General features: G+C 44.2%; 1 protein-coding gene across 3 annotated transcripts in view; it reads right to left on the reverse strand.

Moving 5' to 3' along the window:
* Window positions 1-23,311, reverse strand: part of smarca2 (SWI/SNF related, matrix associated, actin dependent regulator of chromatin, subfamily a, member 2) — a 66,065-nt gene that overhangs the window by 22,926 nt on the left and 19,828 nt on the right. For all 3 annotated transcript variants that reach the window (XM_061730726.1, XM_061730725.1, XM_061730727.1), the window contains 10 exons: window positions 19,783-19,946; window positions 18,452-18,518; window positions 18,222-18,332; window positions 11,044-11,286; window positions 10,086-10,199; window positions 7,810-7,914; window positions 6,348-6,434; window positions 6,164-6,210; window positions 5,655-5,821; window positions 2,138-2,301 (listed from right to left, as the gene is read on the reverse strand). In XM_061730726.1, coding sequence (XP_061586710.1) covers window positions 2,138-2,301; window positions 5,655-5,821; window positions 6,164-6,210; window positions 6,348-6,434; window positions 7,810-7,914; window positions 10,086-10,199; window positions 11,044-11,286; window positions 18,222-18,332; window positions 18,452-18,518; window positions 19,783-19,946 — 1,269 coding nt within the window. The remainder of the gene's footprint in view (window positions 1-2,137; window positions 2,302-5,654; window positions 5,822-6,163; window positions 6,211-6,347; window positions 6,435-7,809; window positions 7,915-10,085; window positions 10,200-11,043; window positions 11,287-18,221; window positions 18,333-18,451; window positions 18,519-19,782; window positions 19,947-23,311) is intronic.

Genomic DNA, 23,311 nt, shown 5'->3' on the forward strand with positions numbered 1-23,311 from the left:
CTACACTGGATGGAGTTTAGACCAAAGATCATTTTAAAACAATGGATAGTTGAGCCGCGAACACCGAGGAGCGGCAGCCGCTGACGGCTCTTGTGGTGATGCTCCAACCATCCGCATCCTGGAAATACTCTTAAAAGCCAGATTTGTGAAGCTTGAATGCTTTACCCCAGTGGTTCTAAGCGCTAACTTGAACTTTGCAAATTAATGAGCGTTCCCCCAACAGCTTCCTGAAAATATTTCACAATAAAAGCATTTCAAAGAAATGAATGGTGTATGCCCACTGAAACGCTTGGGGGTTCATAATTTAAAGGAGATTGAGTCAGGATTTATGAAAAAAATCAGTATATGTTTTAAGTTTTCTAGTAATAATGTCAGATGAAGCGTTCCAAACCAAAAAGAATGAGCCCTCTAGCGTATCTCTTCTTTGCCTTGAACAGGCTGTGTGCTGCAAAATGTGCTGCAATTCGGACTCCGAATTTCCCGCGCTGTCCTGCGGATGTGACGTCACATGACGCTGCATGCGCGTTCTCCCCGTTCTCCCGTGCCGGCTTCGCTGTTGGCTGCAGTACCCCCGACGGCCGTCGTGGCGAAGGGTGGCGCTAGAGAGTCTCATTTCTTAAAAGGAGCCTCATGCTCCTTTAAAAAGGATGCAGATTATGTTACGTTTGTATCAAAAGTGTCATGAAGTAACTTCAACAATCCAAACGAGGGCAAGATTTCTTATTAAAATAAAAACGAATTACACTTGTAAAGAGTAAAGAAGGTCATGTTACCCTCTGTAGTTTAGGTAGAATGGTCTCGGTCACATTTGAGTAAAATCATCTATTTCTATAAATGTCACAGGAATATTTTTTAAAAAATATATATTTTATTATCACGGACCCCTTTCAATTACTACTACTACTGTCATTTAGCAGACGCTTTTACCCAAAGCGACTTACATCTGAGATGTACACACACCATGGAGCAATTATGGTTAAAGGTCTGTGATCGTATTCAAAAACATGTATTGTTATACTGGGTGAAATGGTCCATCCATCCTGAGAGTAGCCAGTGAATAATGTGTTCAGAAAAAGGAAAGAAAAAAATCCGACCTCTCTGACAGCTTTAATCCTGTAAAAACTCTGACCAATCTGTTATTTGCGCTCCGAATGCCACGGATTGGTCAGAGGACCAGAGGATTGGCAGGGGGGAAAGAACCAATCAGATGCCTTCATTTTAAGTCCCGCCCACGCCCCCCTCCGTCCCATGCGCACACTCGTCACATCTCTCTACCTCCAGCCCCCGTGTCCGCTGCCCACGGGTCCTCCTCGGCTCAGAGTGTCCCAGTGTAAACCCCCACAACTTTTGCGGTATGCGTTCATTGTTGTATCTAAAAATGATGCGCAGTGCCCACCCAATCAGAAACGTACGGAAGAGTATTAGGGCCACTTAAAAAAAATAAAAAGAATTCTGAGAAAAAAGTCAGAATTCTACGCCACTAAAAAAAAAATAATAATTCTGAGAAAAAAGTCAGAATTCTGAGAAAAAAGTCAGAATTCTGACTTTTTTCTCAGAATTCTTTTTATTTTTTTTAAGTGGCCCTAATACTCGGTATAGATATTCTGTGATATTTTTTTATATTTATAAAAAAATAAAATTATAAAAAAATAAAGGATCCCCATAACTTTGATTGGGTGGGCAGGACTCACAGCCCACCCCTGCCCCCCCCTAAAACCGGCCTCGCTTACAGGTGAATGAGATAGAGTTTTGTTGAAAATGTGCTGTCCAAAATGTCCTGGAAAACTCGACTCCTGCAAATGCGCGTTCCCCAAAGTTTGTGGGGGCGTGGCTTTGGACGGAGCGCTGACGGGAGGGGGGGGAGGGGGTGGGGCTTAGAGGAGGTGCCACTTTCAAATCTTGCTAGCTCTCCAAAATCAAGGACTATACCTTTAAGGCCTTGCTCAGAGGCCCCAGGTGGTTCATCTTGGTTGCAGGGCTTCAACCTGGGTCCTCCAGACCCAAGCCCACCTCTGTAGCCACTAGACTACCACCCCCCCAATTACACCACGGACCGGTTGAGAATCACTGCTCTAGGCAGCAAGTTTCTGACTTCTGTGTCCTCGCCGGTTCTGGGGGCCTGGGCCGATGGATGTACCTGGTGGGGGTTCCAGTCGCTGTCGAAGATGACCACGGTGTCAGCAGCCTGCAGGTTGAGGCCGAGGCCGCCGGCTCTGGTGCTGAGGAGGAAGATGAAGTACTGAGACCCTTCCTCGTTAAACTTCTTCAACAGTGCAGCTCTGTCCTCTGACTTGGTGGTTCCTGAAACATCAGTTCTTCTCATTATTGGGAACGTACGAATCCATATGTCAAGTTACAAAACGTAACAATCAATACAGCAGTTAATGAGATGAACGTTAAAATGGACAGTGTGTGATTAGATGAAATATTCCTGCTGAAAATGACCATTACAACAACTATTATCAGATGGTTGAGAGGATAAACTTCAGTTGAAGGTCAGAACTAAATATACCGTAAAGCAAATAAAGGCCGGGTCAAACATTGTATTTCTGGTGGCCCAAAAATATTCTACCATATGCAAATACAGCCGACCTAAACACAAACAAATAACTTAAACTAATTAAAAAGTGTGACTATTTATTTAATTTCAGAGTGACCTCGCTGATGACGTGTTATGAAGTTGAGCAGCACGTGCGTCATATAAAAATGCAAAAAAAACAAAAGGAGAGAAAAAGAGGTGAGGTTGTGGCCTCTTTTTATTTTTTATTTTTATTTCACCTTCATTTAAATAGATAAAAAGACCCATTGAGGTCAAGACCTCTTTTCTAAGGGTGACCTGGCCAAGGAAGGCAGCAGCACATGTCCACACACAAATAACCGCAATCACGTAATAAACATTAAAATTAGAGTGCAAACTGTTTAGCAAATAAAGTGCAATAGTGGTGACTTCAATAATATGTAAAAAACAACAACTTCAGAAATAATTAAAAATTTAAGAACACAGGCACATGTAGTTTAAAAACACAGGCACTGCCGAAAGGATTCTCGTTGTCGGTTTTTAAGGAGTGAGCGAAAGGCTTCAAATGAAACAAGTTCAGGCATTTTCAGTTCAAGTTGGAGGTTATTCCACGCAGACGGTGCAGAGAAACTAAAAGCTTTTTTCCCCAAGTTAGTCTGAACACGAGGAACAGCCAGGTGCAAAGTGTCATTCGACCTTAAAGCATAATGGCTTTTAGTTCTCTGGAGAAATAAACATAAATAAACAGGAACCAAGCCAAGAAGAGCCTTATAAATCAGAATCATCCAGTGTGTAAATCGTCTAACACTCAGAGAAGGCAAGCCAGCTTTAGCGTACAATTCACAGTGGTGAGTGAGATGGCTGCAACCAGTTATGAACCGTAGAGCACAGTGGTAGACAGGAGTCAAGGACTGTAGACAGCTGGCTGACGCACACATGTACACAACATCGCCGTAATCAAGAGCAGGCAGAAAAGAAATCAGAAACTTTCGTGCTCTGAGGGAAAAACATGCCTTGTTTCTGTAATAAAAACCGAGTTTCACCCTTAGTTTAGAGACCAAATTTTTTATGTGTGCTTTAAAGGAGACCTATTATGGCATTTAATGTATATTTTAAACAGGCCTTGAATGTCTTAAAAACAATCTAAAGCTTGTTTTTTCTACATAAATCATAAATCCAGCCTGTGGGCCCTGTCACTAGTTTTACCGCTTCAAACCCTTTTTTCTGTGCCTCATTCTAAGGGAAGGGGGGGTATGATAATGAGGCTCTGCGCTGATTGGCTCCCTGAATGACGTGTAGCAGGGGAGGAGAATAAACCTCGCTCCGCCAGAGCAGCCCGAGCCTGTAAATAAATTACAACACTGAATTTTCACAAATGACAACTCCCTGTCGTGACGTCACGACGGGAGCAGATTCTAAACGGCAAAAAAAAAACCACGTGACACTGGGGGACTCTGTCCGGCGGGGGTCAGAGAGCTTGCAGAAATTCATGGTATTTTGTCTCCCCTGTGCTGGCAGGGTGAGGGGAGACCACTTTATATATGTTAAAACAAGAAAAAACATGTTTTTCATAATAGGTCCCCTTTAAATGTAAGCTCCCCATCAATAATTAATCCCAGGTATTTGTAGCAAGTGACCAGCTCAAGAGCTATACCATGGACAGTTTTAATTGATGGGGTATTCCCCGGGAAAACTGATGAATTTGAAAAAAACATAACTTTGGATTTTTCAGCATTTAAAACCAGTTTCAGTTTCTCCAAACGAGACTGCACTCTAGCTCTTCGCTCACCTCTTCTCCCCTCCTTTTTTTGCCTCTCTCCTTTCTCTTAGCTTGGATACTTCACAAGCGTGCCAGACACGAGCGTGAGTCGAGGAAGATTAAACGAGTGATGGGAAAAGAGTTTTATCGGACCATAGCTGTCAACGAGAAGCCGTTCGCGGCTAGCGCTGGCTAGATCGATTCCTGAAGAGGAACGGCTTCAGTGTCCGAAGACGCACAATAAGATTTGGGTTGAATGGAGACACACAATTATTAAACGCAGGTCCCTAAGAAACGGCTGTTGATTAGAGTGATTTAAGTAAATAAACACCCGGGCCTTTATTTGGTGTTTTACGGTATGTTTGAAGAAAAACGACACATCAACGTTAGCGCTTAGAGCAGCAGTCGTACACAAGCACACGTTGTCCTGCTTCCAGGGTGAAGACAACCAGGAGCTAAGAAAGCCTGCGCTCCTACGGCGACCGCTGGGGTCTGGATCCAGACCTGCAGTTCCTCTAAAGACCACTAGGGTCTGCATCCAGACCTGCAGTTCCTCTAAAGACCACTAGGGTCTGGATCCAGACCTGCAGTTCCTCTAAAGACCACTAGGGTCTGCATCCAGACCTGCAGTTCCTCTACTGTCCACTATGTCCCTGCAGGGTTCTTTCTGAACTGACTGAATCCAAAACTTTCCTCTGGGAGCCCCAAGTGGTTTTAGTGAGAACAGAACCCTGCAGTAGAGGGCTGCATTGGGATTGGGTCCCGCCGGGTCCCGCGGCCCAACGCAAATCTCCCGGGATCGGGCGGTTTGAATTTTGCTGCGGGCAGGAGCGGGCGGACAAAAAAAACCCCTGCGGGATCGGGATGTAGTCTAGCAACCAGATGGAAATAAATGACGTGAAAAAGAACCTAAAATAAGGTCTTTACAAAGCAAAGACAAAGCAAGGCCAGTCAGATATTTGGGGAAACTGCATTTAGTGTCTGTGGGCGCATGTTGGAATAGAGACGCACGGGATTGGGACCGCAGTCGGTCAGCAGCGTTCTCTTCCTCCACAGCAATGTAATGGCCAAGCGATTCATTTGTTAAATTACAGTAATTCGTTTCATTCATTAACATTGTTTATTTTATGTTATTTATTAGTCTTATTTGAGCCACTGACAACCTACTCTCATTGCTGTAACCACAATCACATAATTGATGCGTGCGCAAAAGGCGAGTTTTGCGGGAGCGGAACACACACGTTGCGGGTGCGGGCGGTAATGGTCAGAAATGCAGCGGTAGCTGGATTAAAAAAAACAGTCTCGCGCAGGGCTCTACCCTGCAGGTACCTGTGCACTTCAGCAGCGGGATGCCCAGCGGAGGTAAAGGAGACTCACCGTCCAGACGTAAATACTGAAAGTTGCGATAGCCGAAGTAATCCTCCATGATGGTCATCAGAGTGGTCATCTGGCAGAAGAGCAGCACTCTGTGGTTGGTGGCGTGCAGCTTCGGCAGGATACGATCCAGGAGCTCAAACTTCCCAGAAGCTCGATACAGATCCGGCCTGAGTGGAGATGATGACATTAGCTTCAATCATCAATCTGTGCGCAGCGTTAAAGAGCCTGAAGGAAACGCGCTTCCTCGCTTACTTTTAGGTTTATTTCAGAAAACAGAACCTTCAGAGACCAGGCTGGGACTTATTTACTCCTCTAATTTTTGTGCAAATACCCGTTCTCCATTTCATAGTAGTGATGGTAACTACGTCAGACACCAGCTGTCCGTTAAATCACATCCTTGTATGAAACGCAGTGAAAACCGGCCGGCGGGCGTAATTGAGGCTCACAGATCTGATCCACACTGACGCATCATGAAACAACGTTCAGAATGACTTTGACGTTACTCTCACCCGCTGATGATGCCGTTCGGGTAACCCAGGTGTTCAGCAAAGGATTCCTGGATCAGAGAAGATTCGTTCACGTGAAACGAGGAAAGACTGAAGTCTAAAGTTTCATCAACTGGGAACAGAAGTAACAACAGCTACATCCTCATCAACACCAACAACAATAACAACAATGTTGGGCGGTTCTGACCTCGATGTGCGAGAACATGTACGGATGGTTGCATATCTTCTTCAGCTGCATGATGGTGTTCATCAGGGTCTTGGCTCCTCCTTTACCCTGCAGGAAATGATGACAGGATAGAGGATAAAAAAAACTGATTCATAAAAAAATAGTGATTCATTTCTTACCTGGCGTCACGTTTAATACAGGTGTTACAATAAAAGTAGTTAAAGAGCCAAAACACAACCTTAAAACCTGCACATTCATCCTTCTCTGTGTCCATCACCTGTTTCCATTTTCTTCCTCAGGTTTCACTAAAGTTTATTGAATAGAATTATCCGAAACAGCGGTTCAACAAGAACTAAGCTGAAGTGCTGCATTACAGGAGCGGTGAGTCAGCTGCTCGGACCAAGCGCCAACATGCCGTCTTCTGGGTTGAAGCTAATATGCAAATTGGAAAAGTTGCAGTTGTTTGATCGACCACTCTGGTTTTGCTCCAAAAGTGAGTGGATCTCCAGACCTCCACGTTAAAATGTCCAACTTCATAGAAAAAATTAACATATTTACAGTCTCGTAATTCTGAGCAGTGAACAAAGACCCAACAGAAACTAGCTGTTAGCATAAGCTAATGGCACTTTTCCACTAGTACCTACTCGGCTCGGCTCCACTCGGTTTGGTTCGTTTAGGGGTCTAACGTGCCAAGTAGATACTTTTTCTGTATCTACTCTACCGAGGTTCTAAGCGGCTGAGTTGGGCTGTATCTGACGTCATCACACTACAGGCCACCGATTGGTCGGGGGGTTGGAGTCAGACGTCTGAGTCAGGATGTGACATCAGCGAAAGAGTGACTGACGGCGGCTTCTGTTCATTTTATTCAACAGGCAATGGCAGCGCAGTAGTCTGTTTCATGATCCAACTCTGAGGTGCAGATGTTCATAAACCTGGTGACTGAGGAGAGAATTAAAAAGGGATCTAGACGGGCGATAAGGAACGACGAGATCTACCAGCAGCTCTGTCACTTCATAGCTGCTCGCGGCTCCCAGCTGACTTTTCAGCAGCGCAAAGACAAACTAAAAAAAATTAAAAAGCGTTGCCGCTTGAAGCTTCTCTCTCTCTCTCTCATTTTTTAACTTCATTTCGAACACAAGCCACAAACCCAGCAGGACATAATCCATCTCTTCCAGGTTCTACATCTTTAGTGTCTTCTTCGTTTAGATCACACAATCAAATACGTCACAGCAGCCTCGCTCCAACCCTCCTACTTTTGCTCCAGATGCTGAATTGTTATGGAAAAGAAACCAGGCCAAGTTGAGCCGAGCTGAGATGAGTAGAGCCGAGTTGGTACTAGTGGAAAAGTGCCATAAGAGGTTTTACCCCAGATCCCCGCTAATGGAAATGCCGTAGCTTTACCAACTGAAACAACACATTTGCATAACAAGACGACAGTCTGATAAATATGTGAACACCACTGGCCACCGGGGGCAGTATTTACCTTCTTGTCTTTCTCTGATCCGTCCGTCAAGAGGATGCCTTTCTGCATGTGGCGGTACAGGACCTTCTGTATGGCAGACATATCACACTTTACGACGTACTCCACCTACGTGAATGGATATAAGAAGAAAAAGAAAGAAAAGGTTTCAGCGGACAGTCATTTATAAAAAGCAGAGATTGTTTCAGCCTTTATATCACAAAAAAAAACCAGCATTACATGAGGTTGCAACTTCAGAGTAAGATTAATCTAATTTGAAAAGAAGACTTTATAATATAAGTACCGCCCATCTGATCAAACGTTACTTAACATTAATATCTTCAGTCCAGGAAAACATTACATAGAAATCCTTTGAATAAAACTCTACTCATTTCTGTGTAGGGCTGAACGATTAATTGCATTTGCGATAATATCATGATGTGATAAAACAAGATTTTCTAACTGCAAAGGCTGCGATTTGACCAGTCACGTGGTCTGGTCACGTAATGTGCGAGTGAGCAGAGCCGGCAGGGAAAAAAAGGCAACATTTACCATGGCCTCAGTGTTAGGACTCGGCCAGGCGGGGCTTTCCTCCGCAGCTCGCGCTGGGTGCGGGCTGCAGAGGAAATATATGAGCGCGGAGTCGGCCGCGCGAGCAGCTCCTCGCGCGGTGACAAGCACAAGCCGGGCGCGGGCCGGCGGACAGCGAGTCGCGCTCTGAGCCACACCTGCAGCTCGTCAATTTATCAGGAGGAGAGGTTAAAGAGCGGGGCTGCCAGTTGTTCATTGCTGGTTCGTTTTGTTAACTCTGTGAGCTTTGTTTGTTAGTTTGCTGGTGTTTTTTTTCTCCCTGTGATTTTTGAGTTACTTGTGAAGAAGTTCTGACTTCCCTGTGAGGACGTTTTTTTTGTTCCCTGTGGGATTTTTTTGTGTGTTTTTTTTTTATTAAACTACACCTTGTTTTGGCTAAAGTTTAACCCGGTTTGGTGTCGTGCGATTGGGTTCAGAGAGAACGACCCATAACACTTGTGTGTACAGACGTGTGTAGACGTGTTAAAGAGGTAAAGCCACAGATTTGTTTTCTTTATTGTTGTAGTCTGTGCTTTAAATAAATCTGACATTGTTCATTATAAAACAGACTGATTAATTGCTTGTGTAGTTGAAAAATACATGAGAACAGGACCTTGAAAAAAATAATTGCATATTAAATCGCAATATTGAGGAAAAAAATCGCAATTAGATTGTTTTCAAAAATTGTTCAGCCCTATTTCTGTATAACAGCTGAACATCATCTTTTTGAAGTTATTATGCAACTGTGCAGCTCTGACACGGCGACCCCATCACCATTTATAAACCTCTACAGTGGCTGCAAATACTCTTTAGAACAGGTTAGCAGCATCCACGGTCAGAACACTGAAACCCTTCGAATGTGAGGCTGAGATAACTCCAAACTGACGAATGACGAATAAAAGCACTGAACTACTAATAAAAGTGAGACACTACTCTGAATTTTGTTCAAGAATCATTTAAAACAATAAACTAAGGAAACTGGTCTTTAAAAGCTAAGTTGGCTCCTCAACTTAGCTTTTCAAGACGGGTGTTCTGGTCCTCATGGACAAGCGTCTCCAGGTGTCTCAGGTCTGGAGGTTTCTTCTCCAGACTGCAGGTCCCAGATGTTTCCCCAGATGTTCACCAGGATGTAGATCAGGAGGACAACAGTCCAGTGTTCGGTTCTGAGTGGTTCTCGACTGGTTCTAGTTGTGTGTTTTGGGTGTTTATCCTGTCGGAGACCAAACTGTCTGACTCTGGACAGAACATCTGTCTCCAAAACGTCTTGATGGTCTTCAGATTTATCCGTCTAGCACTTTCCTGCTGAAGATGCTGCTCCGCTTTATGGACCTCTGATTGTAAAATTTTGCCATGACAACGGAAGCTGTTTACATGTTGGAGCAGCTGATTACCAGCTAATGACAATCCTCGTATACCAAAGCAGGACTTTATCTCATCACTGAGATGAGGACGTTTCTCCGAGGTGACTTACCAGACTCACCTCAACCTGACTTACTCAGAATGAGGCAGGTCGGATAACAGCAATCAGATGATATGTCAGTGTATAGTAACGCGACACATTTCACTGTCAGTAACGGTAACGGCGTTATAACGTTTGAAATAGTAATTAGTTAGATTACCCGTTACTGGGAAAAAATAACGGTGTTAGTAACGCCGCTATTTTTAACGCTGTTATTCCTAACACTGACGATGACAAATAAAGAATCTTGAAACTTCAACAACATTCCCACCTTCTCTGGCAGCTGAGACTCCACCTCCTTCTTCAGTCGGCGAAGCAGGAAGGGGCGGAGCACCTTGTGCAAGCGGCGGATGATCAGGATGGTCTCCTCCTCGTTGAGATCGACCTAAACAAGAGAGGAAGTTCATGAGACTGTGATCCCTTAGAGACTGGTGTTCAGAGGTGTGTAGTAATGAGTTACATTTACTCCGTTACATTTACTTGAGTAAGTTTTGGGAAATTTTGTACTTTTAGGAGTAGTTTTGAATCACTATACTTTTTACTTTTACTTGAGTAGATTTGTGAAGAAGAAACTGTTACTCTTACTCCGCTACATTAGACTACATTGAGCTCGTTACTTTTCTTTTATCCCTTTTATCCGCGTACGTGTCAATCTCATGACATCACTGAGTGATTCTTTGGGGAAAATGTTTGTTTTTGCATGTTTTGTCACATTTACACAGACTCAAACACACACAGAGTTTCTATGAGTTCATGGGCTTGTTCTAGTTCTGCCTGGTTAAAAAAGAAAAGTACAAAGGCTTGAAATTTTGTGCTACTTGTGCCTAATTAATTTTTTTATTCTGTTATTTTATTTATTGTATTATTTATTAAAGTACTTGAATTTACTTTAAGCTTATTTTAATGTAAGCAATTTTTTATTTTTTATTAATCTTATTATTTTATTGATTTAATTTGCCTGAAGATGATTATTTTGTACTTTTGTCTGTTCGAATGGTTGTGTTAAAAAAATAAATCAGACGTTACTCAACAGTTACTCAGTACTTGAGTAGTTTTTTCACCAAGTACATTTTTACTTTTACTCAAGTAATTATTTGGATGACTACTTTTTACTTCTACTTGAGTCATATTATTCTGAAGTAACAGTACTTTTACTTGAGTACAATTTTTGGCTACTCTACCCACCTCTGCTGGTGTTGATTATTGATTAAACAAACAAAGGTCGTTACCCGCTCTCCCGTCATGGCGAATGGCGCGTTAAACCACTGCTCGAAGGTGCTGCAGCTCTTGAAGATGGTTGGCAGCAGGAAGTTGAGCAGCGCCCACAGCTCGGGCAGCTTGTTCTGCAGCGGCGTGCCGGTCAGCAGGAGGCGGCGGGGGGCCACGTAGTGGGTGTTCAGCACCTGGGTCAGCTTGCAGTGGTGGTTCTTCATGCGATGGCCCTCGTCCACGATCATGTACTTCCAACGAATCTGTGGACGGATTCAAAAACTGCATCAACCCTCAGAGTCAGAGCTGGACGTCAACTATTCTGGATGACAAAAAGCTGCAAACATTGTTGTATTTGTTTTGGACCCTTCGGGTAGGAGCTAACGCGGGGCACCAATGGGAGGTCTGGGAGTCTGGAAACGGTCCCGACCAGATGTCGGAGCCACCTGAAGTGGCTCCTTTCACTGTGGAGGAGGCGCTTGAGGTGGTTCCAGCGGCTGGTCAGGCTCTTCCCAGATGTCTGAACCACCTCAAGTGGCTCCTTGTGACGTGGATGAGTTCCAGCTGTCCTCTCAGCTGTTCCTGGAGGCCGGTAGCCCCGTCCCCCGTCCCCCTGCTGGAGCCCAGAGGGACACAACCAGTATTTGTACTCCAGGGCTGGAGAGTTTTCCTGTCCGTTGTGATCTCACGAGTGCTCGGGACGGAGGACTAGACGGAAGTGGAGATTAGAGGCAATCTGTCCTCAGCAGCTATCTCGCTCTCAGATCCGCCATGTTTGTTACACAAAAACGTCATCAACGGGAATTTAGCTTTCTTTCTTTCTTTCTTTCTTTCTTTCTTTCTTTCTTTCTTTCTTTCTTTCTTTCTTTCTTTCTTTCTTTCTTTCTTTCTTTCTTTCTTTCTTTCTTTCTTTCTTTCTTTCTTTCTTTCTTTCTTTCTTTCTTTCTTTCTTTCTTTCTTTCTTTCTTTCTTATTTCCTTGTTTTCTCCCTTCCTTCTCTCCTTTCCTTGTTTTCTCCCTTCCTTCCCTCCCTCCCTCCCTCCCCTCCCTCCCTCCCTCCCTCCCTCCCTCCCTCCCTCCCTCCCTCCCTCCCTCCTCCCTCCCTCCCTCCCTCCCTCCCTTCCTTCCTTCCTTCCTTCCTTCCTTCCTTCCTTCCTTCCTTCCTTCCTTCCTTCCTTCCTTCCTTCCTTCCTTCCTTCCTTCCTTCCTTCCTTCCTTCCTTCCTTCCTTCCTTCCTTCCTTCCTTCCTTCCTTCCTTCCTTCCTTCCTTCCTTCCTTCCTTCCTTCCTTCCTTCTTCCTTCCTTCCTTCCTTCCTTCCTTCCTTCCTTCCTTCCTTCCTTCCTTCCTTCCTTCCTTCCTTCCTTCCTTCCTTCCTTCCTTCCTTCCTTCCTTCCTTCCTTCCTTTCCTTCCTTCCTTCCTTCCTTCCTTCCTTCCTTCCTTCCTTCCTTCCTTCCTTCCTTCCTTCCTTCCGTGGATTTAACACAGAACCATAAATCAGCTTCACACAAAAACGTCATCAACGGGAATTTATCGTTTTACCGCGAGATGACAAGTTCTTATTGTGAGGAATTTTTTTGACGGTATATCGTGAACGGTAAAATATCGCCCATTCCTAGTGGAAATCCTGAATTTGAACTGAATTCAAATCTCAAACTCGTACATTTACCAGTGCTATTAAATCTTAAATCTGCTGGTCACCACTAGGGTCTGGATCTGGACCTGCAGTTCCTTTACTGACCACTAGGGTCTGGATCCAACAGTGATTTCATCTCCACTGACTTCAAAGGTCCAACTTTACAGCAGAAATAAACATATTTATAGTCTGGTACAAAAACAGTTTTGGTCTCCATGGTTACCTTGTCACCCATGACACCTGGATGGGGGTGAATGTTTCTGCATCACATAAGGAGATATTATATAAAGTAATAACTGTATGTATAATTAGGGTCATCACGACTACGGATGATCATAAGTGAGAACTGGGAACACGAAGCGCTCGGGTAATTGACGGTTCTGTGTCTTAACCCTGCTGTCTTCTCCTGATGCCGGCCCGGAACAGAAGCTGCCCTATAAACCTGTCACTCCAATCTGCCCCAACCTGCGTTCAGAGACACTTAAACTAATCCACCTGGTTAGAACGCCTCCTGGACGCCGGCCCAGGGAGGCGTTCAGGAGGCGTCCAAACCAGATGTCCTCAATACCGGCTCCCGTGGAGTCACGGCAACTGGACCCCCGGGTCTGTCCTGGATGACTAAACAACCTCAACCCTGGTGTGAAAGACCAACCACCCTGTGGGACCCCATTTCAGCCGAGTGGATCCTTGACCCGGTTCTTCCAGTCCTCACCTACAGTTCCTGCAAGCCAGGAATTATGTCCATGAATGTTGTGAAGAGAACCTGTGACAGAAGGGGGTTCTGGACCCCAGAACTGAGTCTGGTCTCGTTAAAGTACAAAGTACTCTTCAAAGTTCAACTGTCTGTTTATGCTGCACATATTTTAAAGAAACTTTCGAGGTGCTCCAAGTTACTAGAAGTAGAACTGGCTCCTCAAGTCCTCTGCTTGAGACTTCCTGGCAATCAATAAATCAATTTCAGCTCGTAGCTGTCATTTGCAGCTGTCCTGAACTTGGAAAGTTCGGCGCTGGTGATTTTAATTCAATATGAACGTTTTTGTGCGCTTGAACGACACGTACTGCCATCTTGTGCTGAGTCGCGGCCAGTTGTGCAAAAGCACCTCAACATGCTCGCTGTGCTACCAAGTCGTGTCTCCTTCTGTCCCTTCACTTGTTTGGAAGCTCTTAAAACTTGTCGGGTTCATTAATCTGGTTGATCGGGTTCACCAGAGACTTCTCGGTAAGTGGACGGGTACGTAAAGGGGAAGGGCTGTTTTACTTCTAAAGAAAAGGGGCTAAACAATGACTGGACCTGGGAGGTGTGTGTGCTCTTTTGTGGAATCAAGTTCTCTCTGGGGCACGACTTTCATTACATTAACTCCTTTTATTTATTTGGGGGGGGGGGGGGGGGGGGGGGGGTACATTTTGTTATCACCAAAGTATCAACTATTTGTCCCAAACCTCACAAGAAACCCACGTTAATAGGTTTTTATTCAAGGTTTGGATGACCATGGCCATCTGCAGCAGAGTTTCACACCTCGTGTTCTCGGTTGACCCTCGGAGGTAAAAACTCAGATCAACCATGTGTGACTGAAAATGCATTTCCACCCTCCCATTTCTATGCACATTACAGGGGAGAGATGGGAGGGGAAAAAAACTAAACATTGTGGAACCATGAAGAAAAGAAAAAAAGGCTAAATGTTTGTACATGTGGAAGGAAAAAAAGAAAAACTACAAAAGAAACAATAAAACATGATGCATGACAGAGAATCTTTTCAAACAAACGCGCTCCCTGGAGGCTGTTTGAGGAGATAAAACTCAGGGATTTGCATCGTCAAGGCCGCAGCGTCCACCAGCCAGGAAAGCTCCAGTTGTGTGTGGTGTGGTGCTCCATGTTTCTGCCTAGCAGCCGATGAGCGACGTCGTGCAGAACATCAAAGCAGCCAGGGGGGTCGTGTTAAGACCGTTTGTGCAGAACTCTGGCGACTGCAGACGAGGCATCGCGGTCGTGTATCCGTCTCACAGTTGAGCATCAAAACAAGCTTCCAAACTCCTTTGTCAGAGAAATAAAAAATGCTGCACCAAACACAGACTGGAGGACAGCGTCTCCAACAAGACAGTCCTTCATCCCACCACACGACCCCACGGGCGACGGCCGACCGGCTCCCCCACCTGCATTAGTGGAATGTGTGGAATCCTACAAATATCTTGGGACTATTATTGATTTTAAACTGAACTTTCAAAAGAATTGTGAAACTGTGTGTAAAAAAGGACAAACAGCGTCTGCACTGTCTGAGAAAACTGTCTTACTGGAATGTTGACAGAACCATGATGATTTTTTTTTATCGTGCCTTTATTGAGTCTATTTATCTTTTTCTTTGGTGTCATGGTTTGGAAGCCTTTCTATTAAAAACAAGAACGCATTGAATCAAATTGTGAAATGGTCAAGTAAGCTGATAGATAGGTGAGCCACAGCTGAACCCTTCTTCCCTGTACACCAGGCAGTTACAGCGGATAGCCACGACCATTTTAAATGATAGTTTACACCCTTTGCACAGAGAATTTCAGTTTCTCCCCTCTGGACGGAGGTTGTCAGTCCCATTTTGTAAAACAAAACGTTATAAAAAACAGCTTTGTTCCAGCTGCAGTAACACTGGTGAACAAGCTGTAGTTTTCACAAAAGTTGCACAAGTCACTTTTCGGAGCACGATGTATTTTACAATGTTTTTATCTTATTGCTCTTATCCATTCCTAACTTGGAGGAAATTTTGCTCTTGGTGTTTTAATTCTTTTTTAGCCTCATGTCTTTTATTTTCTTATATTTATTTCATGAACTGCGGCACTTTCTGTCGAGCCGAAGCTGCTCTCTTGTTTTATGTGTATGTGTTCTTCTTAAATGTCTTGTTCCTGAACTGATTGTCTGTTTTCTGCTGCTTGTTTAACTCTCGACTGCAAAACCAGTTTACCCTTGGGTATCAACAAAGTAACCTGAACCTGAACCTGAACCTGCAACACCTGCAGATGAGTTACAGCCACCGGTTTGATGGACAACGTTGGACAACAAGCGCCCCCCAGTGGAGGAGCTGCTGAGCTGTGGGTGTCTCTTGCTCCTTCTCCACCAAACCAGTTCCAGGCTGGTTCTGGTTCTGGTTCTGGGCCAGTGCTGAGTTTGGAACCGGGCTTTCTGTTTCCACTGACAAAGAACTGGCTCCAGGCCAGAAGAACCGGTTCCAAGGTAGCACCAACTCTTTGCTGGACTAGAGGAAAGAACTGCTTACGTAAGCGGAGGGGGCGGAGTTATTAAGACCAACGGTTATAGCAAGACTGGGAGACGGAGACATTTTCAAATAAGCGGTGAATTCATCTGGATTAGGGATGCAAATTATCGATTATTTCATTAATTGACAGTTGATAACCTTATCGATCGATCATCGATTAGTTGATAAGCAGCGTTTTTCCCCCATCTGAGATACAAACATAATTTTTTTTGCTTATATAAAATACAAAGGACATTTTAATGTATTCCTTAATCAAATATTTATTTGATACAAAAGTAACAAAAAGACATTTTACATAAACAGATGTTTAGAGAAACCTATGTATGTACCGGGTGAAGGCTGATTTATGGTTCCGCGGTACAACAACGCAGAGCCTACGCCGTAGCCTACGGCGGCGGCTCTGCGTCGATTTAAGGCGGAACAATAATTCAGGCTTTATGGGAGCATGTCGGAGAACAACCAGAAGAATATAGAGTGGATTAAAAATAAAAGTTAAGCACTGAGCTACATGTGTCTCCCGTCTGGGCCATTGCAGACTCATTGCCTGAGCATGATATTACTAAAACCAAACATATCCGCCGTCTCTTTCTTCTAACTTTATGTGCGCGGCGCAGCGCGTTGTGTCGCATTAAATGTGGTCCGGGCATAATACACACAGAAAAGAGAAAACCACCTCACGGTCCGCACCGTGACGAAATTGTCAATTAATTGTAATCGTTAATTTTAATCGGGTAATTTCATAACGGCAATTAATGGAAAATCGATTACCGTATTGGCCCGAATATAAGACGGGGTTTTTTGCATTGAAATAAGACTGAAAAAGTGGGCGTCGTCTTACATTCGGGGTCTAGACGTTATACTCATTCACAACGCTAGATGGCGCCAGATATCTTTAAAGCGAATGCTGAACTTAACTTCCCAGGGCAAAGCAAACCCCTGTCACGAAGAAGAAAAATAAAAATAGCAGTAGCATGAAGAAGAAAAATAAAAAATAGCGGTAAGAAAGAAAAGACAAGGAAATAACAGAAGAGATAACAGAAAATGGTGAAACGTAGCGACAATCTGGAGAAAAGTGGGTCGAAGAAGTTATGATGCAAACTTCAAGATCATGATTTGAATGAGGCAAAATAACATGCTTTTTCTCTCAAATATATTGTTATAATCATTTGTTTCAGATGTTGTAATTATTTTCTGTATAAAAATTTAATTTGGTGTTAAAAAAGTCTTTTTTCAAATTTAAGTCTTGAAAAAGAGGGGGTCGTCTTACAGTCAGGGTCGTCTTATATTCGGGTCAATACGGTAATTGTTAACATCCCTAATCTGGATGCAGCAAAGCAGCAGGGGTCTAGAGGAGACAACCTGTCTTTTAGCGATGTGGTCCACGGAGGAAGTCCAGGCGAAACTGCAGGGTGCTACGCGGACCAAGCCCACATTAAATTTTCGCGCCAACGCAAACGCAGCGACGTAACTGACGTTTACAGCGACGTAATGGCGTGGCTCCCCTTAGCACCCGAGCTATGGAAAATCAAACCGGTTCTCAGCTGGTTCGCAAGTTGAACAAGTTGTGAACCAGCACCAGCACCGGCCCAGAAGCAGACCTGGAACTGGTTTGGTGGAAAAGGGGTATAGCAGAATTGAAACCAGGACTCAACACGGCACCTCAGGCATTTTCCCAAATATTATATGTTTGCTAAAGAATATTGTCAGCAGACTGACTTCTGCTGGGTTCTTCTAAAAAGGAGATGTGGGATCGCCTGACGGGAGGGGGGTTGTTTTTACTGGGACATGATTTATGATCCTGAAACCCCACAGACGAGTCGGGGAGCTCCTTTCTTTCTTCTTTCCATTTAGCGGCAGAGTGATCGTTTTCATACCGCCGTAATTGCTTTCACGTAACAAAAGACAAGTGTTTGTATCATATAGAAGCCGGCTCTTGTTTGGGTTTTCTGCTGCACGCCACATTCTTGTGTTTATTGCTGGTGGAATTTGTTTTTGTTTGGGTTGAAATGGTCTTTGTAGCATTTGTTTCTAGTGCCGCACGTCTGTACTTTATCGTATTTGTGGGATTAAAACTGGCCTCATTGATCTCCGCATCATTTCCCTCCGATTCCGGGCTGCTTGTTAGGAAGTGGTTTGAGTAAGTCTGCAGGAACTGTTGGGGATGTTCGCACTACTAGAGGGTATTATATGCAAAAAACTTGCAGAAAAGCCTAATTAAAGAGGGTATTTGTAAAGACAGAGATGTTGCAACAGGGTGCAACTAAGGCAGTGTATTACATGAAGGACAGAACTTTGATCTTCTTTACCTTCGCAAGTATGTGCTTGTCCTTAATGATGTATTCATAGGTTGTCAGCAGGACGTTGAACTTCCCACTGCGGAGCTGGGGGACGAGCCCGCGGCGCAGAGCAGGTGTGCCCTTGTTTTAGGAGGGACAAAGGATAGAAAACTCTGTCAGAAGTCAGCAAAAAAATAGCCAAATAAGACCATCTCAGATACGATGAACGTAGGAAAAACTTCAAAAGGAGGCTTTCTTACCTTGTATTGAATTTTAACCACAGAGGGCGCCCATTTGTCGAGTTCGTAGACCCAGTTCGACAAAGTTCTGGAAACAAACAAGAAATAAATCTGGAGTAAGCTTTGCAAAAGCAGGAGGTTTCATCTGAGAGAAGCGGTTTGAGGTTCCTCTCAAAGGAAATACCACTTCAGAAGCGCTGCATACTAATACACCAAGGGAAAAGGAAGCAAGCACAGGGAGGTCAAGCTCCTCACGGCCATGTCTTTTATCAGGGTGGAGACGTATCTGAGAGGAGCCCTTTTCCTCCTGAGGGGCAGCGTATTTAAAGAGAGCTTTAAGAGAAGTCCGGGACCTCCTTCAGATGTTAACATCGCGACTGGGAACGAACCCCTTTACTTACGAGATAAGGCTTTTATCTGACATGTTAGGAGTATAAACCAGAGAGGAGCCGACGGGCAACTGGAGCCCAGTCCACAAAGGGAACGTGACAGGAAAACTTTCAGCTCGCAGCTGTTGGATGTGAAGGGTTCTGACATCACAGACCCGATCAGAGCAGGATTATCAAGCTTTTCCATGTCTATCTTATCGACTCCAATGAAAAGAACTGGACAAACGCTCTGTGTGGGCGGAACAAGCGGGCCTGGGACACGCCCACCTTATGTCAATCACGGTTAGCTGTGGCTTCCAGTTTGTGTTGGTTTATGACCCAGGGGCATAATGTGCCTCCTTGAACTCGTTCAGACCTTTTCTCTTTCTAAAGAAATTAAGAATCAATCTGAGCGATTGAAACTTCCGCTTTCTTTGTGAATGACTGTGTGCACATACACACACACACACACATATATATATATACATATATATATATATATATATATGCTACGAGCCGACCGGATTAAAGATGCCCACCCCCTGCCCGAAGGTGCGTCTGACGGTGTTTGAAGGAGCAGAAAGCATTAAAGGTGTGAAAACTCTGAGCGTAATCACAATCCTGTCATTTGAATTTCAGTGAATGAATGCTTTCAAGTTGTTTTTTTTCGCTGATGGAGAATTGCTTTGCAACAGCAGAACAATTTAAACCTGGAAGCGTTTCCTTTGAGCTTCATTGTGAGAGAAAAGCTCCAGAAATCACTCCCTAAGAGAGACGCACGCTAAACCTTTGACCTTTCACGCGTAAAAACTTGCTTACAGTTCGCACGTGGTTTGAATTTTGGTTGGTTAGAAGAAAAAAAACAGTGAAATGTAAATGTGGTATCGGACAAGTGCTCGGTGTCAGCTGATACCTAAAGCGCAGGTATCGGGATCAGAACATACGACAGCCATGCCAGATGAAAGGGGGGTGAGGAATACTGACGAGAGAGGGACGATGATGAGGTAGGGTCCGTTGAGCCTCTTGAGCTCCATCAGGTAGGTGATGAGAGCGATGGTTTGGATGGTTTTGCCCAGACCCATTTCATCAGCCAGGATACCATTGAGATTGTTGTTGTACAGAGACACCATCCACTCCAGGCCCTGGATCTGCAAAACACAGAGACATAAAAGTATGATACCGGAGGAGACACCACTCTGATTCAGGTAAAACAGAAATGATAAGGTGGAGACACTCAAGGCGGGGTCATGGATTATCAAGGTCAGACTGAGGTCAGACTGAGCATCAAAGACTAATAATTTCACGTGGAAAACAATTACTTGAACTGCAAACGTGAAAATCAAAATATAAGAAAGAAACATGGAGAATATTTGAAATAAAATCACTCGTTATCTCACTGGCTAAACTCGAAAACAAAAACACAATGTTTACTGGTTTAATTGCTTCAGTCTCATCGCAGCCTCCCAGCTCCGATCTGACTTGGCCTCCTCAATTCAGGGTTCAGCACTCGCTATAAAAACATGTCTTTCGTTATAAACTGACAACACCGTGTCACTTTTCATTTCTAACATTAAAAACGATTCACAACTCAGCAGGAAATATCAGACTGTCGACTGTAAAGGTTGCTGATGGTGACACCTCAGAGCATCATCCTCCGGCGCCCTCCAACAGAGGAGAAAGTCACAGAGCTGTTGGTGCCCTCTGTTATTTTTAATCTGTCATGACAAGCATCAAGTCATAAAATGTCTTACTTTTCTTGGTTTAATAATTTGCCTCAAGCAAAGACAGAAAACCTGTCTTTCCTTGTTTCTTCTTCCAGTATCGGCCTGATACGAGTTTTCACCTTTTATAACGTTACATGTGACGATGATCTGAAGCAGGGCAAAAGAGGTTCTTTCATGCCAAGATTGGTTACACTTCGTTTTGAAGGAATAATTGATTATATTTAGGAGGTGTCCCCCCAAACACAAAAAAACTACTCAAAGTAACTTTGGACTCCCATCCCGCTACGTCCCTCGACGTCGCACACGAGCGACGATGAAACCAGCTCACGGTGCGGCTGCAGCGATTACGAAGGTCCAGAACATTGTGACGGTAGAGAAAACTAAAATGTATCCGAGGAAGAGCCTGTCCACAATTCCTCACTCGTTTCCTCTTCAAACAAAGGAGGATTCTGGTTCTGGTGGACCAGACTTCCAGGGGTTGGTACCAACGGACGTAGAAGAAACGGTCTCTGGACGCTAGGGCTGTTCGATTAATCGATTTTAAATCGTAATCGCGATTATGTAATTAGAACGATGTTAAAATGCGAAACTCGTAAAATCAATTTTTCACTTTTTTTTTTAACCATGTCTGCACACATATTAATGATTGATGGAAATACCTGCGACAAGTGCCCCATCAGAGAGGCTCTTTAGTGTAGGAGGGGGCGTTGTAACATGCCACCGGGTAGACCGGCTCGTGTTCCTTGCAAAAAATTGCAAATGTGAACAGCAAATGTAATGACTAACATTACACACCTTTACCTCCTTCATGGGTTGCATTATTATTTAGCATGCAAAGACCCAGTTTAGTTTAATTAGAAAATGTCTTGTTTTATTTAATTGGAAATATAACTTACTGTATGTTTGCAAGTGCTGATTTGCTGATTTTCTTTTTCAGAGATAAAACTTTATATTTTATTATATTTTTTAAAACTTTTTTTCAACTTATTGCACATTATTTTGCACTTTATTCATTCATTTTTGGTTTAATAAGACCAAAGTTTGCACTTAAAGCCCAATGGGGCAAATGTTCAATAAAAAAACAGCATATTTGAAATCATTTCTTTGCCTTTTGTCAATTCACAAAATAATCGTAATCGAAAATCGGATTTTGAGAGAAAAAAAAAATCGAGATTTTATTTTTGGGCAAAATCGAACAGCCCTACTGGATGCCGTAGAAACAATCAGAGATGAAGCATGTGACGTAGGCGGAACAGGAATCAGACTGGTGTCGACAAAAGACATCCAGCACCACCTCTACAGCTACACCACCTCTGCAGTTACACCACCAGTCTGTATTCTCCGTCGTACTGCAGTAAGATACGATCACAACGTATCTGCTCATCGATGCTAAAGCACGGCTACGATTGGTGACCTGGGCTCGTCTGCAGGGCTCGTCTCCACACAGTCACCGAAGTTTCGATTAAAGTCGACATTTATTAGGACGTAGCTTCGTGACTTTAAAGCAATTTAAAATTGCTCCAATTAACATTGTTTTGGTCCCGACTAAAGGTTTGCGCTCATTCTCGTGTCGTAATAGACCTGGGGACGTTTCACCTTCCTTTAAACGCTTCTCAATTAAAATCGATTGTGCGACTGCTGGGAGCTCAAATTGAAATGGAGATAACATCAGATTAATTACACAGCCCCGGGAACACGGGCTTGGGGGAAACGTTGTACCTTTATTTCCGTGGCGTCGTCTCAGGTTGTCCCCTGTGACAACCATAATTATAATAGTTTAGATATAGTTTTAGATATAACTACATGTAGACATGTTGAGATAGCAAAGGTCAAACCTTTTTGGAAAGTTTAAATTAAACGTAGCCTGGGAGTTCTTCTGAAACTGTCTACAAGGACCACAACTGACAGGAACTGTGAAACCTGAAGTATCTGAGTGAGTCGGGCTCGCCTGCGCCGTTGGATCCTACTGCCACAGGGAATAAAGTACGCTCTAAAAATCCCCGTTATGAACCAAACTTTGTAAAATAAATCCTGAAAAGCGTGGAAACGGAGGAGGACAGGAGAACAAGACAGCAGAGACGGCGAGCAATTATGAGCGGCGTGTTACTCATCGACGTGTGTGTCATCCGTCGGGGCTACTCGATCAGACAAAGCCGGGCTGCGGCCAAATTAAACTGACACGCATAAATGTGGGGCTTCGCTGATTTCTTCTTTACAATTCAAGCTCGCTCCGCAGATTGATGATGAAAGTGCGGACGAGGGATCCAATTACTGCACGGCTGAAACCTGCCTGGTGCTCCGAAGGGGGGGGGCAGGACCATGTCTCATTTAAAGTCTGGCACACGATAACTCAGGAGCTTTGCTCGGACAGCATCCCGTCTGGAGCAGGAGGAGAAAACGCCAGCAACTGTCTCTCTTATTCATACCGTCTCAGAGCATCTGCACCTGATAAAGACACGACGATGGTCTCGCTGGAACACAGAGAGGTTGTGTCATGATGGGAAGACGGCTGTATTTCAGCATGACAGACACGAGAAGCTGAGGGAGCGCCATGAGCCCTGTGATACCGAGAAACACTGAGAAATACGAAAGATCAACAAGTGTCAGAGGGTGAGAACAGCGGAGAACGCCGTCGGAGGAGGCTGGAATCAGAGGAACAAAGGGTGGAGGTGAGGAGGACCAGTGAGGTGAGACGAGCTTGATCATGAGCACGAGGTTGTGGAGGAACGTGGCGACGTGGTTGCAGGAGCGAGTTGTGGACATGCTGACGTTTACTCAGGACTGTGGAC

Source organism: Cololabis saira, chromosome 9 (genome assembly GCF_033807715.1).
Source record: "Cololabis saira isolate AMF1-May2022 chromosome 9, fColSai1.1, whole genome shotgun sequence".
Lineage (NCBI taxonomy): Eukaryota > Metazoa > Chordata > Actinopteri > Beloniformes > Belonidae > Cololabis > Cololabis saira.